The sequence below is a fragment of the Diplotaxodon limnothrissa genome, linkage group LG22 (assembly GCF_057381915.1).
Source record: "Diplotaxodon limnothrissa isolate DT_005_m linkage group LG22, D_limnothrissa_male_GT1.1, whole genome shotgun sequence".
In the NCBI taxonomy this organism is placed as follows: Eukaryota; Metazoa; Chordata; class Actinopteri; order Cichliformes; family Cichlidae; genus Diplotaxodon; species Diplotaxodon limnothrissa.
The window spans coordinates 21,183,042-21,198,500 of NC_140616.1; the positions used below are offsets into that span (position 1 = coordinate 21,183,042).

A 15,459-nucleotide genomic window follows, 5' to 3' on the forward strand; every position below is an offset into this window, starting at 1 on the left:
GACAGAAGAGTACGATTTATACATTATCCAATCATTTATGCATACAATTGATTATTAACAGTACAGAAATCAGGCTGTGGGTCCTTTAGATGTCATGCTGACGTCCAAACAAATGATGATTACACAACGTAAAGTTGTGTAATCATCATTTTAAGAAAATAAAAGTCCATTTACTTTCCAGGTCTTCTTAACATGCTTAACACTTCTATGTCAGTTCAGGATTCTGTAATGTTTCTTCTACTTTATTTAATGTCCCACTTTATTTATATACCAGTTTATGTAGTAAATGTTATATTACAGATAGATGATTAAATCCCGAGACAATCAAACCACTGAGATGTTTATTAAAATATAAAGTAAGCTGAAATTATAGAAAGAAGAAGAAGAAAGTTTTCACACGAATCTATTCAGTGTGGTGAAACGCTAAGTACACCCTTCCTACTTCCAAAGGAGTTAAGAGTGTAGCAGCAGTCAAGTGTTGCTAATCAAAACCACTTGATTACATGATCATCAGCAAGTGTGAGCTCCTCTATAAAGGCACAACTTTAGGCGGTTTGCAGGTCTGGACTGATTAGCTGTGTGACAATACAATGCTGAAATCTTCCCAGGAGCAGAAGTCCCAGCAAATTCACCCCAAGGGCAGGCTGCACAATGCTCAGAGATATTCAAGCATGGTTTCTTTGAAGGGTACCAACAGAATGGATTAAGTTTGCAAAACCAGACATCCGGAGCCATTTCCTTTGGACATACAAGATCATGGTTATAATGCATAATCCAACAGCCCAGTCATACCAGCTGTTAAGCATGGTGGTGGAGGGGTGATGATCTGGGCTTGTTTTGCAGACACAGCATTAAGCTTGTTGTGGACCCCTGGACATAAATGCAGAGCACAATGTAAGACTAAAGGATGTTTTATTAAAAGAGTCTTTCTTTTAGTCGGTCCCTCAGGGGGTTGAAGGCGTCAGCAACAGGTGTCAGGACAGAGGAGGCGAAGACAAGTAGAGCAACAGCAATAGATTGCATGTGAGTATTACAGGAGCCGAGCTTGTTTACTGCATGCTGGTGTCAACTGAGGAAAAACACCGCCCTCTTAAAGTCACGCCCCAATCAGCTCAACAGCAGGTAAATCAGGAATGTCTTCCCGGTGCGTGATTAGTAGGGCAGAGATCCCAGCGATGCGCCGCCTCTGCAGCATAGCACGCAACATTCCCCACACTCATGTCAACTGAGGACGGAAAGAGATCGCAAAAAGAGGGAGAGAGAGACGGGTGAGTCAGCTGAGGACAGTCTGGGCAACTTGGAGGCATTAAGTTGATTGTGAATTCCTCTGTATGCCAAAGTATTCTAGAGTCAAATATGAAGCCATCTGTCTGACATCTGAAGCCTGGCCAAACGTGGGACATACAAAAAGCCAGTGACCCCCAAAGCACAGGAGCAAATCTACAGCAGAATGGCTGAAAAAGAATTTTAAAAAAATGTTGTGTTGCAACTGCCCGGTCAAAAGTCCAGACTTCAACCTGACTGAAATGCTGTGGCAGGCATTTAACAGAGCTGCACAGAGAGCTGTGTAGATAATCGTTGGAGCAAAAAGACAACAACAAAAAGCAAACAAAGAAAAAAGAAACAAAAAACCCCAAAAACTTAGCTGTGCACAGGGCTGGACTGGGACAAAAAATCGGCCCGGGCATTTTGACTAGAGACCGGCCCACCAGGTATTATAGGAAAAACCATAAATCCTTTGAATGAAAACAAACGCTGTTGTCACAGTGATGTACACTGTCTTGTTGGTATATATGTATCTTAAACTTAAACCTACACCATCCTCCTATTGTGGTATTCTAAACAGTACCCGAAAGTAGACTGCTTGGTCGAGTTAACCTCCTGAACTATCTACACATGGTGAAAACCTGAAATTAAGACAGAGAAGACTAGAGGTGAGACATGATCATTACTGATTACTGATGACAGATTTAGATATATTTTCATAAACCATTCATTTGCCACATCAATAAACAGCATGGCAGGGCAAAATATTTTTTCTAACATGGCAACCTTTAAAAAGTGAAAGGAGATAGAAAGACAGGTGAGAAAGAATAAAACTAATTGACTTTTTGATGGCATTTTACACCCAGTACTGGTACAGAATCTAGAAAATGTGGGAAAATACTGGCATCATATACAGTACTTAGCTACTTCTGAAGAAATTATGATGGGACCCTAAAAAAAATTACTATGTACAATAATGGATTTCTATACATTTTACATCAGATGAAAACGTAAGATTCAGATAATTATTTGTTAAAAGCGAGACATTTTAAATGAGAATAAGAAAGAAAAGTATTTCTTTGTGCCCCCCTCTCCCTGTTAATGCCCTACCTGGCCCCTGGCAAAACTTTGCTAGACCCGCCCCTGCACAGTTACCAGCTGTCAGCTACATAAAAAAAGGATCCTGGTGTTATTTGTGTCTCAGAAACAGTTCCTAACTTCCCTTCAACTCAATCATGTCACCTAAAAGGTAAACCTGTTTCTCCATCACCTGTTCAGCTCTGATGATCCAGTAAGGACATCTCCTGGTTTCATCTTCATGTTTCCCTCTCACCAGATATCCAGACATCATGACCAGCAGCTTTTACAGCTGTGGCTCTAGCAAACATCAGCTGATACTAGGAATTAATATTAAATAAATTCTAACAACAGCTGATCAAGCTTAAATGTGCTGCTATTGTTTAACGCGACCTCCGCTGGTTTTATGTTTCTGACGCAAAGTGGGCGATAAACAAACAAGAGAGAAAAGCCGATCAGCTGATCATTGATCAGTTTCATGATTGAAGTAGAAACAGGAGAGGGAGGGGGGAGGATGAATGAAGAAGAGGCAGCTGTGCAGCAAAGACAGAATAACTCCAGCTTTGTGTCTTTTTCATTGTAGCTGAAGTACAGGACAAACTGTGTTCCTTTTCACCTCAATACGAAACCCGTAATATTTTCTCTGAATACGAGACGATTCTGTTTTTTACGGGACGGTTGGAAACTCTAATAACTAACCTTATAAATAAAATAAGATAAAACAAGTTTAACATCAGTAACATCAAAGCACCCGCCCAGCTGTATATAAACTCTGTCATGCTAGTTAGTACACAGTACAAGTTATTGTAACTGACTGTTAAAAGTCAGCATAACGAAAATAAACTCCACCTAAACTTGGTTTAGTCTATCTGACCCAGATAGACTGCAGGTCATTCTTACCTGAAGTTCAGTTTACCGTCTCAGGTCTCTGCTCCTTCTGCCTTTCTGTCATCCACCTGCCAGCGTGTTGCATCTGCTGGCCTCCACCACTTGCTAATGTTACTGAATCTGTGGAAGCTCCGCGATAGCCACCACCAAACAATTGAGTTATTTTTACACATCTCCCAGCATCTGGCCAATCCACCACCTTTCAGTGTTTATACCGTTACGGAAAAAAAACAAAAAACCCATCGTCCCACCGGGCAAATGCCCGGTATGCCCGATGGCCAGTCCAGCTATGGCTGTGCATCAAATTGGCGACCTGTCTGGGACGGCCCACAACTCTGATAAGGATAAGCGGAAGAGAATGGATGGGTGGAAAGAAAAGAAAACTGTTGTTGGGCCAGTTTTGTCTCCTTTGTTGTTCTGTCCATGAGATTCAGAGATAGGAAATGTGCAGTGGAACAAATTCAAAGTGAACCTGAAGCTGCATGTATACTGTAAATTAAACTTGTGTAATTTTTATCAGATATGATTAAATTCCTGCTTTCATCAATGTAAGGTAAAGGTAATTCAACAATATTCATAAGCATGTGTGCCTACAGTGGCACACCATTATGTCGCACCTTTGAAATTGACTGGTTTTCTGCCTGAACTGGCTACATACTCTGAATAGATTTACACCTGATCTTCAGTTTCCCCAGAAACCCGAAGAAGCTCAGGAGACTCAGATGTAAGATTTAGAAATATATACCATGTTCTCAGATTCTTTGAAACCTTTCTATTAAGTAGAGAGACCTTCTTCTTTGTTTCTAACCTCTAAGTTCAGTATGTAGCTCACTGAATTGTAGTAACGTCACTATTTTTTGGAAATAAAAACATATATTGTGCATATTGGGTATGCTGTGCAAATCAGTTATTTAGTGATCATTAATATGTGTTTAGAATTTACTTGATAGGTTAAAAAGTACCTGTAGGAGTATTAGTACTAGCAATACTGGCCCTGTAGTTACTTGGTATCGATCTACAGCAAAATCTGCACTACAGAGCCACTTTGATACTCTCTAATTTAAAAAAAACCCAAAAAAAACCCTAAACTTGATGTCTGGTTTTTGTTTGAACCCATTACTACTACTTCGTCTTTTACTCTTCCACACAGTCAACTGTGTGTAAAAGTGTGTGTAAATAAATGTAACAGGTTTGACACACTTGCACAATCACGGATACATGCAGTTAAGCCGGTTTACTTACATCTAACGCATGACACCTAACAGCCCGCCCCTCCACCCTAAACTACAGGTTAATTATTAATTTTTTTTATGCAAAGCCACGCCTTCTTCCAACAGTGCAAACTAATAAACCACTGTTTTCAATCGACCTGATGACAGTGCGCCTTTGCTTTCCTAAAAGTTACCATCTCCAAATTCCTGCTTTTGCTTGTGATCATTCCAGCATAAAACTTTTTTTTCTTCTTTTTTACAGACACCCGAAAGAAACGATTTGCCTCACCATAATATTATTTATAATAATTTTGTTGACAAATTTAGACCCGCTGGAAGGTCTCCTTGAACCGCACCTGACTCATTAAGCAGCAGTGATGGAGGAGAAGGAGGCGGTGTGCCGGGGAGTGGAGCTGGCATATGGTGAGCTGAGCGGAGCGCCGCCGCCGCGAGACTGCACAGCTGCCTGTTGTCATGGAGGAGCAAAGATGGCGGTCCTGGCCTATAGCCTGGGCAAACGCGAAATAAATCAACATTTTACCATAAAAAACGCGAAACTGATATCGCTGGTTGCTGTTCTTTTACTCCTCGTGTTTCACGCTGCTTCGCGGTATTACGAAGGTGAGTGCTGCTTTTATTTGATCAACTTAATGTGGATGCGGCCACTGGAAACACTTGACATTGCTACTGGTAGCTAGGTAGCTGCTTGCATGCCAGCGCTTTTCTTAGCTACTGGGCTCCGTGCTTTTGTCACGGGATGCTTTCTAGATGTTAAAGTTATCGCCTGAAAACGTGCGTGCCGCAAATAGGTGGTTTCACGCACTAAGTCTCCAAAGGAAGCGTGAATTTGACCCGACGTTATCCAGCTGGTTAGCTGCTAACACTGCCAATAGCTGTGTTTACATGTTGCTGACGTTCCTGCTGCAAGAAACGCTTTATTGCTGCTGGAAAAGCCCTGGAAAGGTTCGTGGAAGTGTATTTGATCTGCACCTGGAGACCAATGTCATGTAAATACGCCCGACATGGTGTTTAGCTAGCTTCCTGAATAAATGCACTGTCGGTAAGACTGGCCACAAATGTGCCTGTCGCCCTGCTCACAACTTCAAAAACTCTAGATTTGCTGCTTTGTGATAACATTGTAGCTGCACGTTTCTTTGTTCCAGGGCTGTAACTTGCATATGCATAGTGCACTGGATGTATCAGTAAAGGGTTTGCTCATAAATTGGTTGACAAACAGTGACACGTCCTCAGAGCATAGAGTTGGACTATGAATAAATAAAGCAGGCTTATTTACATGTACGTCGTACCTAGGCTGCTCAGTGTGGACGTCACCCACGAAAAGGTTAGGGAGCAGAGTGTGCTGTGAGCAGCTGCTTTGGCTGAGAATGATGTTGCATGCTGGTCTGCCCACCTTTCATGTTCGCCTGTTTCTGTGGATTGATTCAGCTGCAGATGGCTCCATTCATTTTGCGAACAAATGAATAGCTGGAGAGATTTATGCTCGAGCTAGATCGCTGATGGCTTCATTTTGCACTGTGGCCCCTGCCAGAGCCGTGTATTGTATGGTCCTTTTGACAGCACAGAATGAAAAGCCAGGGCACTATTGAGGCAGCAGGTTTCTGTCATAGTCGGAGCGAAACTGTGAGTGAAAGCGAGATCTTGTTTGTTTCGCCTCACCAGAAAGTTCTCTGTGTCTTGCCTCCAGGAGGGGACTCGTGTGAATGGCTGCTGTCCAGAGGACGTTACTTGGGGGAGGATGTATGGCAGCCTTATGGCTGCATGATGCACAAATACAAAAGCATGTGAGTCACACCACCTCTGAAGTTATTACACTGTATGTTTGGGATAAAGATTTAAATGTGTGGCAGTGATGTTGTGAGTTTTTGTCAGTCACTAAGGGTTTGTGGGTAATTTCAACTAAGGACTTTGGGATAAAAGATCACTCATTGACAAATAAAGGACAAAAACATTATTCACTTCAGTAAATAAATGTTTGTTTGTTTTTTTTTATCTGTGCTTGGCCCTCACCAACCTTTTATGTTTTACAGTGAAGCCAAAACCTGCCTCTCTGAAAAGCGGGTAGCCTTTGTTGGCGATTCGCGAATCAGGCAGCTGTTTTACTCCTTCATCAAAATTATCAACCCTGAACGAAAAGAAGAGGGGATTAAGGTAATAATGAGAAACTGCACTGTTCAAGCCCAGGGTTTTCCTCACAATAGTGATGGTACAAGCCAAACAGATCTACAGATATGAGGCACAAAGATATGCTTTAACTCACTCTGCCCATTGCTTCCAGGGAAGTTTATAAACTGACTAAAAATATTTCAACCTCAAAATGGAAGTCTCTCTTCCATCACAGATGGCTCTAAATTCTGACTGATCAAGGCTGCAACCTAAATCTAATTAGAAGAGCAGACTAAGATTCATGCGTACCTATCGTGGCTGCTTTGAAGGCTGTGTGTCTTCCGTCAGCTCTAATAAATAACCAGACCATCAGGACTTCAAAAAAATGCAGTTTGACTAGTCATTCATATTTATGTGGCTTAATTGTGGCTTTTAAAAGCAATAGTTACTTTGCTCCTCCGTACTTCTCTCAAGTCTGATAATTTAACTTCAGACTATCGATTTTATGTTAGAAAAAATCACCCTGCTGACTTGTCAAATAAATAGTCGTTTTTATGAAAAGATGGAAGTACTTTAAAGCTTGATATAGATGGCATTGTGGAAATGCGATGTTTAAAAAGGTTAAAGTCGAGCGGCTTGCACAGAAACTCAACAAGATAAATGAAGCTATGGGATAACCCTATAACTATACAGTACTAACTGTTTTGGTCTCAAGCTGGGACAAAGCATCACTGACTGTATGTCACACTTCCTCTCTGTCTGTCCACTTCCTAACATCTGAAGCATGAGGACATTTCCTTTGAAGACAAGAGCTACTCTATTAAAGTGGTGAGCTATTTATTTATATATATATATTCCTGGTTTTAACATGTTCTCGGTTTATGTTTTTTTCTTCTAAACACTCTGCCACAAGATTTCTTTTCAAACTTCATCTTTGTGTTTAGGACTTTCTGTGGTACCCCGAGGCAAATAATTCAATGAAGGAACGCTTGATATCATGGACACGTGTGAGTAACGGTAACAAGTGGGGGAAATTGCGAATCAAGTGCCGCTCGTAAACTTAAGTGCGGCGTCTCTTTTGCTTTGCAGGAAGGTTCAGCAAAGCCAGATGTTCTCGTCCTCGGAGCTGCCACGGTAACCTGCGTAAATGCCTGCATGTTTTATATGAGACAAGTGTGACGTGGTGGCTGCCGATAGTTATGTCAGTCCTGACTGTTTATCCATTTACACAGTGGTCCATCAAGTTGCACGGTGGCAGCAGTGAGGCCCTCCAGCAGTACAAAGTCAACTTGACTGCAATCATGGGGCAGCTGGAGAAGCTGGCTGAGCATGGGGAGGTCTACTGGGTGCTGCAAGGTGTGCTCAGCTTCAGCCACTCACACAATACAAGATCTTTTTATGATCATAGACAGGCTTCTAAAGTATGAGGCATGACTGGAAAATATTAAGACTCATTTGGTGTTAACATACAGAGGAATTAATAGTTTCCAATCCGCACACACGCCTAATAAATTTGCAGCTGTACTTCACATCTGTTTGTTAAACATTTTCCATTTTTAACTTTTTGATTGTTAGAATTTACTGCAAACAACAAACAGGCAAAATAAATAAGGTGCCACACTGACATCTCTGAACCTCCTACTTAGCATTTCACACTCAATAGTCATTTCCCACGTTGCACAATGGTTGTTCACTTCATGTTTCCATGCATGGACCCTCTTGATTAAACTCCTTCTGCAGATCCAGTAAATGAAGAGGTGTTAAGTGAGAACAGGAAAATGATCACCAACCAGCAGCTGGAGCTGTACAATGAAGCAGCAGTGGATGTGCTCAACAGCAGCAAGCGTAATGGCAGATCTCGGGTCAGACTGGTGGCTGCTTCCCGTCAGGCTGCGCTGGAAACCATCATCAAGTCAGATGATGGTTTGCACCTGCCTGAGAGCACCAGGAGTGTGGTAAGTTAATTAATGAGTCCAGCTTTAGTGCGGTTATTTTATCGGTATCCTTGATTAGTACCCACTTCCCCTTCACCTCTCCTTTTAACCATCCTGGCAGGGAGCCATGATCCTCATGAACTCTGTGTGCAACAAAATACTGAGGCCCATCGACGGTTCATGCTGTCAGACGTTACGAGCCCCTAACTTGCTCCAGAAACTGTCGGCTCTTTTCTTCCTTGGCTCAGCCGTGGTCATCATGGTCTTCCACATCCTTGGCAACAATCGCCACCGCCGACACGTGCCCCCTGATGTGGAGAGCCTAGAGGAGAAGAAGCCAGCCACTGCAGCTGTTCCCCCCGGCCCAAAAGCACCTTTTCAGGCTCTCTGCAGGATGGGCGTCATCATGGGCTATTTTTACCTTTGTGACAGGGCAGATGTGTTCATGAAAGAGCAGAAGTTTTACACGCACTCCACGTTCTTCATCCCTCTCATCTACATATTTGTACTGGGAGTGTTTTACAGTGACAACAGCAAGGAGGTGAGACGGTGCTTCTCAGTAAAGTTTTGTTTTTGCGTCAAACAGCGCAGTATAACAGTCTCTAAATAATCTCACTATTTTATTTTTTTCTTTGCTTCCACGCAGGCAAAATTACTCAACCGAGAACAAACAGACGAGTGGAAAGGCTGGATGCAGCTCGTCATCCTCATCTATCACATATCTGGAGCGAGCGCTGTGAGTCCCAATTATGTCTACAAAAATCAGTTTGAGTCTTCTGCTGTGTATGTTGATGTCTGAAGAGCCTGATGGTTATTTTTCTGTCTTTCAGTTCATCCCAGTGTACATGCATGTGCGGGTGTTGGTGGCAGCGTACCTATTTCAAACTGGCTATGGACACTTTTCGTTTTTTTGGCTCAAAGGAGACTTTGGACTTTACAGAGTGTGCCAGGTTAGGGGTGCTTTCAGTTATACTTTAACTTTATATTCTTATTGACATTTGTTTCTCAGTCATAGCAGACAATCATGCACATGAGGTGTAATAGAGAAGTTCTGTCCATAAAAAGAAAAACAATTGGACGATTTTCCAGTGCGCTGCTATTTTTTTTGGGGGGGATCACCTCCGCTCTGATTACATGCATGTGACAACTTTGATGTCTCAGACTTGCACAAACTTACATCAGCTCTCAAACTTTCAAGTAGAGGATCATTATTGGTACTTTGGTCACCCAAAGACCAAACGGCAGTGAAAGAAACCTCAATGTTCAAGACCAAAGGCGGTGCATAAGGACAACAACACGCACCATGACCTTTTCCTCTAGATTCAGACTGTGGTATCCTGCAGGAGAACATTCATCACTCATAATCTGCCTGACACGCCACGCATTGAACACTCACCTACACAAAAACAGTCCTTGTCCTCCACTCCACACTGGCTCCCTGTGACTTTAGATCTCGTCACCAAAATAAAACTTAAGTTGAAGTGTTGGCGTTTCCGCTCTGTGAACAAAATCCAGTGGTCAAAACTAGGGATTCGGTGACTGAGTGATTTTTAAAAATGGCAGCTGTGACAATAACATTATGATTGTTATTACAGAATAATTTGGGTTCAGATAAATAGTGTGATTTTTGGGTATCTGCTTAGGTGTTTGTGTCATATTCATTCACAGGTGCTTTTCCGTCTGAACTTCCTGGTGTTGGTGCTGTGTGTGGTAATGGACCGACCGTACCAGTTCTATTACTTTGTTCCCTTGGTCACATTCTGGTTTGTTGTCATCTACACCACAATGGCTATGTGGCCTCAGATCCTTCAGAAGACGGCTAACAGTAGGTGTCAAATTACTGACCTTTATATACTCCGCTCAGTCGTGTCCTGCACTGTGTGAATAAACACAGTTGATTAATTCATGTCATAAGTGCAAGCAGCAGGGTTGCGTTTCATATGTCTTCCTTGTTGGACAGGTAGTGGCGTCTGGCATTTTGGAGTCTTGGCAAAGTTACTGGGCCTCCTGATGTTCATCTGCTTTTTTGCCTTTTCACAGGTGGGTCAGCTGAAAGCGTTCTTAAGTGTAACTCTACTTTCTTTTAATTGCATATTTAAGTTTAAGAGATGTAAATGGTCACATGTCCTAAGTTGTTCACGCAGCACCATATTGACCACTAAGCTGTGCTATGATTTATTTTATTTTTTAAATCGGATGTTTACTCCATTTTTAAAATGCTACTTGTTTTATGTAATTTCTGTGTTTTGCATTATGACTCCAGGGCGTTTTTGAGCGCGTCTTCTCTGTGTGGCCCATCTCTAAGCTCTTCGAGCTGAATGGCAGCATCCACGAGTGGTGGTTCAGATGGAAGCTGGACCGATTTGTAAGTCAAATGTGTTTCCTCAAGGTGCAGCCAGGCTTTTGTCCACTCGTGTTTCACATGACAGAACACCCCCCCCCCCCCCCTTTTTTTTTAAATTTTTATTTTTTTAATATAATATTTGTTACCGAAGTGATAACAAATTTTCTGGCCTTTGCTGTAATCTTTTAATGTGTTGGCACTCCTCTGCAGGCGGTGATACATGGCATGTTATTTGCCTTCATCTATCTGGTGCTGCAGAAGCGTCAGGTACTGTCAGAGGGAAAAGGAGAGACTCTCTTCTCTGCCAAGATTTCCAACTTTCTCCTCTTCCTCTCTGTTGTCTCCTTCATAGTAAGTCTGCATTTCACATATTTTGGGTCTTACCAAAATACCCGTGCTGAGCATTAGTTCTTAATTTAGATCAGTTATCATCTGTTACATAATTCTTCTAATCTAATGCTAAATATTTATTTTTTTAAATTTAGACTACTTTGTATATTTAAGTAATAAACACAATGTGCAAAAGGGAATGCTTAAAAAGGAGCCATGTTTACTTATGTGACAAAGCCTTGGAAAGTTCTTGTTGTACTAACTGGAGATTACAGTATCAGCTTAACTTACTGGCTGTTTGGAAAAATGTGGCACTTAAAATCTTCTCCACGTCATTCTAGACTTACTCAATATGGGCAAGCAGCTGCAAAACCAAAACCGAGTGCAACGAGATGCATCCCTATATCTCTGTGGTCCAGGTACAGTTTTTATCTGTCCTTATCTTTGTTTCTTTGGCTTTTCACACATGAAGTGTTGGTGCGATCAAGTCTGAAAGTTTCTCTGAGTCCGATTAGTTGTTACTGCTGGAAATCCTGCATTTGATTTTGGGTTAAGAGGTGGCACCTGGAGGCAGGACTGATGACGCTGAGGCTTTAAATGCCTCATTCTCACATTAGCTCAGATGAACAATATACAGAGTTTGTGCTAAAAAGCTGGAAGGTTAAAGACTGTTTAATGTCTGAACTGTTTGGGACATCTGCGCTTTCGCCCACTGTTCTGTGTTGATTGGCTAATTCACATGTTTGGAAACAACCCTGACATCAGAGGCCTGCACTGTGATGTTTCATGCATGTAACTTCAGGGTATATTGCCTCGGAAACCTGTACCACAAACAAGATTAGAGATCATCAGGTGTGAAATCGCTGTCTGCTGACCAATCAGTTCTCTGGAAAATAGCATCACCATTCCTGTGCGCCATCAGTAGAAAGGTCTAAGTTTTCTAATAGTGTCTAATGTCTTTGCCTTTCTCTGATCAGTAAGAAATATAAATTATTAGAGGCAACTTTATTATTATTTTTTTCTGTTGTCTAATTTTAAATTCATTCTTTTACTTTTATTCTTTACTTGCTCTCAAACATCACTGATGTTGCAGCTGAGAGAATAAAAGCTAAAGGTGTCTTTTTAAAGATTCAATCCTGGATTAACTGACGATCTAGCTTTGTGTCTGACTGCTTATCATGCCTCCCAGTGTAAGGCAAAGTGAATCCAGATAACCTGGATATGATGAGCTTTCTTCGTAGTTTTGGCCCATGTCATCTGAGTCATGAAGTTAAATTTACTACTTAACATGATTTCATGACAGTCTGATATGATTGTGAGACCAAGCCTAATAGCTCACCATGTTATCTACAGTCAATTCACACTGGAAAAGATATGTTTTCTACATATATTGCCACCATTACTATATTTAACCATTCGTCTGTTTACACCACTTTAGCGTTTACAGTTCTTCAACAAGCTTGACCTGCTACTTTTTTAGTGATAAGCATGATTTACCTGTTGTAACGTCACACTTGGATTCCTAAAAATGTCTGTGATCTGTTTTGTGGGCAGATTTTGGCCTTCATTCTCATCAGGAACATTCCTGGCTATGCCCGTTCTATATATAGCTCATTCTTTGCATGGTTTGGAAAGATCTCCTTAGAGGTAAGGTTCTCCTTGCTTTAGAGTCACAGTTAGCAATATAACCCTTAAATAAATCTCCAATCACAAAAGACTAGAGTCTTATGAGAGGTGTTTTTTAAAACCATGCTTTTTGTGTCCCACAGCTTTTCATTTGCCAGTACCACATATGGCTTGCAGCTGACACCAAGGGGATTTTGGTCCTCATCCCAGGAAACCCCTCCCTCAACATTTTGGTTAGCACCTTCATCTTTGTTTGTGTGGCTCATGAGATTTCCCTCATCACCAACGACCTGGCCCAGGTGGTCATCCCCAAAGACAGCATGGCTCTGCTGAAGAGACTGGGGGCCATGGGGATTCTCAGTCTCGTTATACTGCTGGTGTCCAGGGCTGGCCAGCCCACACCTGGCGCCTGATGGACATCTCCTGAGGGGATCTGGGGGAGGGGCGGGAGACCCACTAAGACCCTGCTGAGATTGAAGTGAGGTACAGATGGAAGTCAGGAGGCAGCCTTGTGTTTTAGCTACTGGTGAGACGATGTTGGCAGCGGTGACCCTTGGGAGAACAAAGTCTGTCCGCTGGCCGCATTTGAGCAGAGTCCGTACTTTTCTGACTGCTGTGAAAGTCACACACTGAAGAAAAGACAAATTCCCAACAGAGAAGGAGTCACTCCTTTAACAGCAAAGTCAAAATTGTGGGAAAGGAGTTTAAAAAAAAAAAAAAAACACACAAAAAAAACCAATGAAATGTTTACAATATCTGGTTTCAGGATTTTGGAAATGCAGAATCTAAAAAAACAAAGCACGACGTCCTCATTTTAAGACTCATGCCTGCTGCATTTGGCAGCGTCGCGTCTGTTTAGCCAAACGCTGATAATACGTTTTTGTTACATGCAGAACTTCCTGTAAATCGCTTTGGGAGGGATCACCTGGCACACACTCCGTCCATGTTGTGCAGTAGCAGCTGAAGGAGGGATTTCACTCAGGTGGATCCATAACCTGCATATTCAGATATCTACTCTTTTACAACAAATGCGTTAAATTGTGCTGCATTTTTATCGTCAACATTCGTTGTACAGTATTCCTGGTGACTTCAAACTGCGTCAGATATCTAAATATGAGATATATGGACCAACGACTGGCTCGGATGATCAAAGAGTGACTAGAGTCAGAAAACTTGGAGTGCAATGGTTAATATGTTGGAATATCCTTTGACGTGTTTTTGCTGTGTTTTATTTTTTATTTTTTTTGTGCGTAATTTTGCTGAAAGGCTGTGGTCACCTGCTGTAGCGCTGAAATTCTATGTGACATGTACAGTATTTAATGATTTAAATTAAGTTTATATTTTATACGGTTTTTTGGAGGGAGGGTGGGGCAGGTGGGGGCTGGCTTTGTTTTATTTTATACTCTGCGACTGCTGTTTGTGACGGAAGTGTTCTATAGACAATTTTGTATCCATCCCAGACCCTCATAGACAATTACCTGATGGTGAGGTTGATCCTTTTAGCCGTCTTGTCTCATCTGTAGCTTACTTCCTAGTCTGTGTATATTTGTACAGTAGTGACAGATTTATTTTATACAGCGTTGCTTCCGCAGTAATTTTGGTCTGTTATTGTTTTTTTTAATGTCCATTAAAACATGCCTCATACCTCTGGCAGAAAGTGTACCAAGTTTCACATGCTGTTCTAAGCAAACTGCTGGGTGACAAATTAAAGGAAAACCTTTGACCTGTGCAGAAAGGGGCTGTGGTGGCTCTGAAAGGCTGCAGGGGGGCGCTGTAGATCAACTTGTTTTGAATGACTGCCTTTTAAACCAATGATAAAATTTGTCCCTATGGGAGTGGTTTCTCCCACAAGCAATATGACACCACCCCCCCCCTTATAGTCACCTGAGCTCAACCTAACTTGCATAGCCTGAGAGATTTTAGATTTTTATTTTTTTATTTTTTTTCCTTTCCTACTGATCTTGGAATTTGCTCCACATCCTTCAAAGTACAAGATGATGGAAATTATGTTTACCCAACACCTCACTAAGACACTTTATTTTTTTTATTTCCATTAAATTGTTACCAATCTATTTTTCTTGAGGTGCCACAGCCACTGAACTTTGTAGTCAGTGAATGAGTGACTGAAGTGATGTCTTAGTGATGCCTTTTAAACAGACTGTGTGGTGTTTTGTTTTGGGGGTTTTCCCAGTGGCATATACCTACAGTACATCTTCAGATGAAGACTTACATCTGTGATGCAGCTGTGATCATAAACTTCCATGTTTTAGGCACTTTGTATGGGGGGCCACAACCACATCATTTAGAAACCACTAGGTAATGCACTGAGTGAGCTGACATTACTGTTAAGGAAAAATGTCGTACATTTCATCAGGCGGTGTCTGTCCCCTCCTCATCTCCCCCTCACATGTTTGCCAGGACGGCAAACATGTGAGGGGGAGATGATTTTTATTTTAAGATCTGCTCCCCCCCCCCCCCCCCTTTTTTTTTAAAATTTTTTTATTTACTTGTTGAGGTAATATTCAGCGTTTAACGTTGAGTTTAGCACAGTACCAGTGCACTTACTCAATGCACTTTTCTTTTTTTTTTTTTTTGGCTCAATCAAATGTTGTTTGCAGATTTATGACAATATAACATAAGATGTATTGCAAATGATTTT

General features: G+C 41.7%; 1 protein-coding gene across 1 annotated transcript; it reads left to right on the top strand.

Moving 5' to 3' along the window:
* The first annotated feature begins 4,632 nt into the window (after positions 1-4,632).
* Positions 4,633-15,270, top strand: casd1 (CAS1 domain sialic acid O acetyltransferase 1). Its single transcript, XM_085346427.1, has 18 exons — positions 4,633-5,063; positions 6,148-6,244; positions 6,491-6,611; positions 7,350-7,394; positions 7,511-7,573; positions 7,656-7,700; positions 7,799-7,922; positions 8,307-8,521; positions 8,622-9,041; positions 9,147-9,236; positions 9,331-9,450; positions 10,169-10,325; positions 10,461-10,540; positions 10,764-10,865; positions 11,055-11,195; positions 11,516-11,593; positions 12,729-12,821; positions 12,944-15,270. The coding sequence occupies exons 1-18, from the start codon at positions 4,820-4,822 to the stop codon at positions 13,211-13,213; spliced, it is 2,505 nt and encodes an 834-aa protein (XP_085202553.1). The 5' UTR covers positions 4,633-4,819; the 3' UTR covers positions 13,214-15,270.
* The last annotated feature ends 189 nt before the right edge of the window (positions 15,271-15,459 follow it).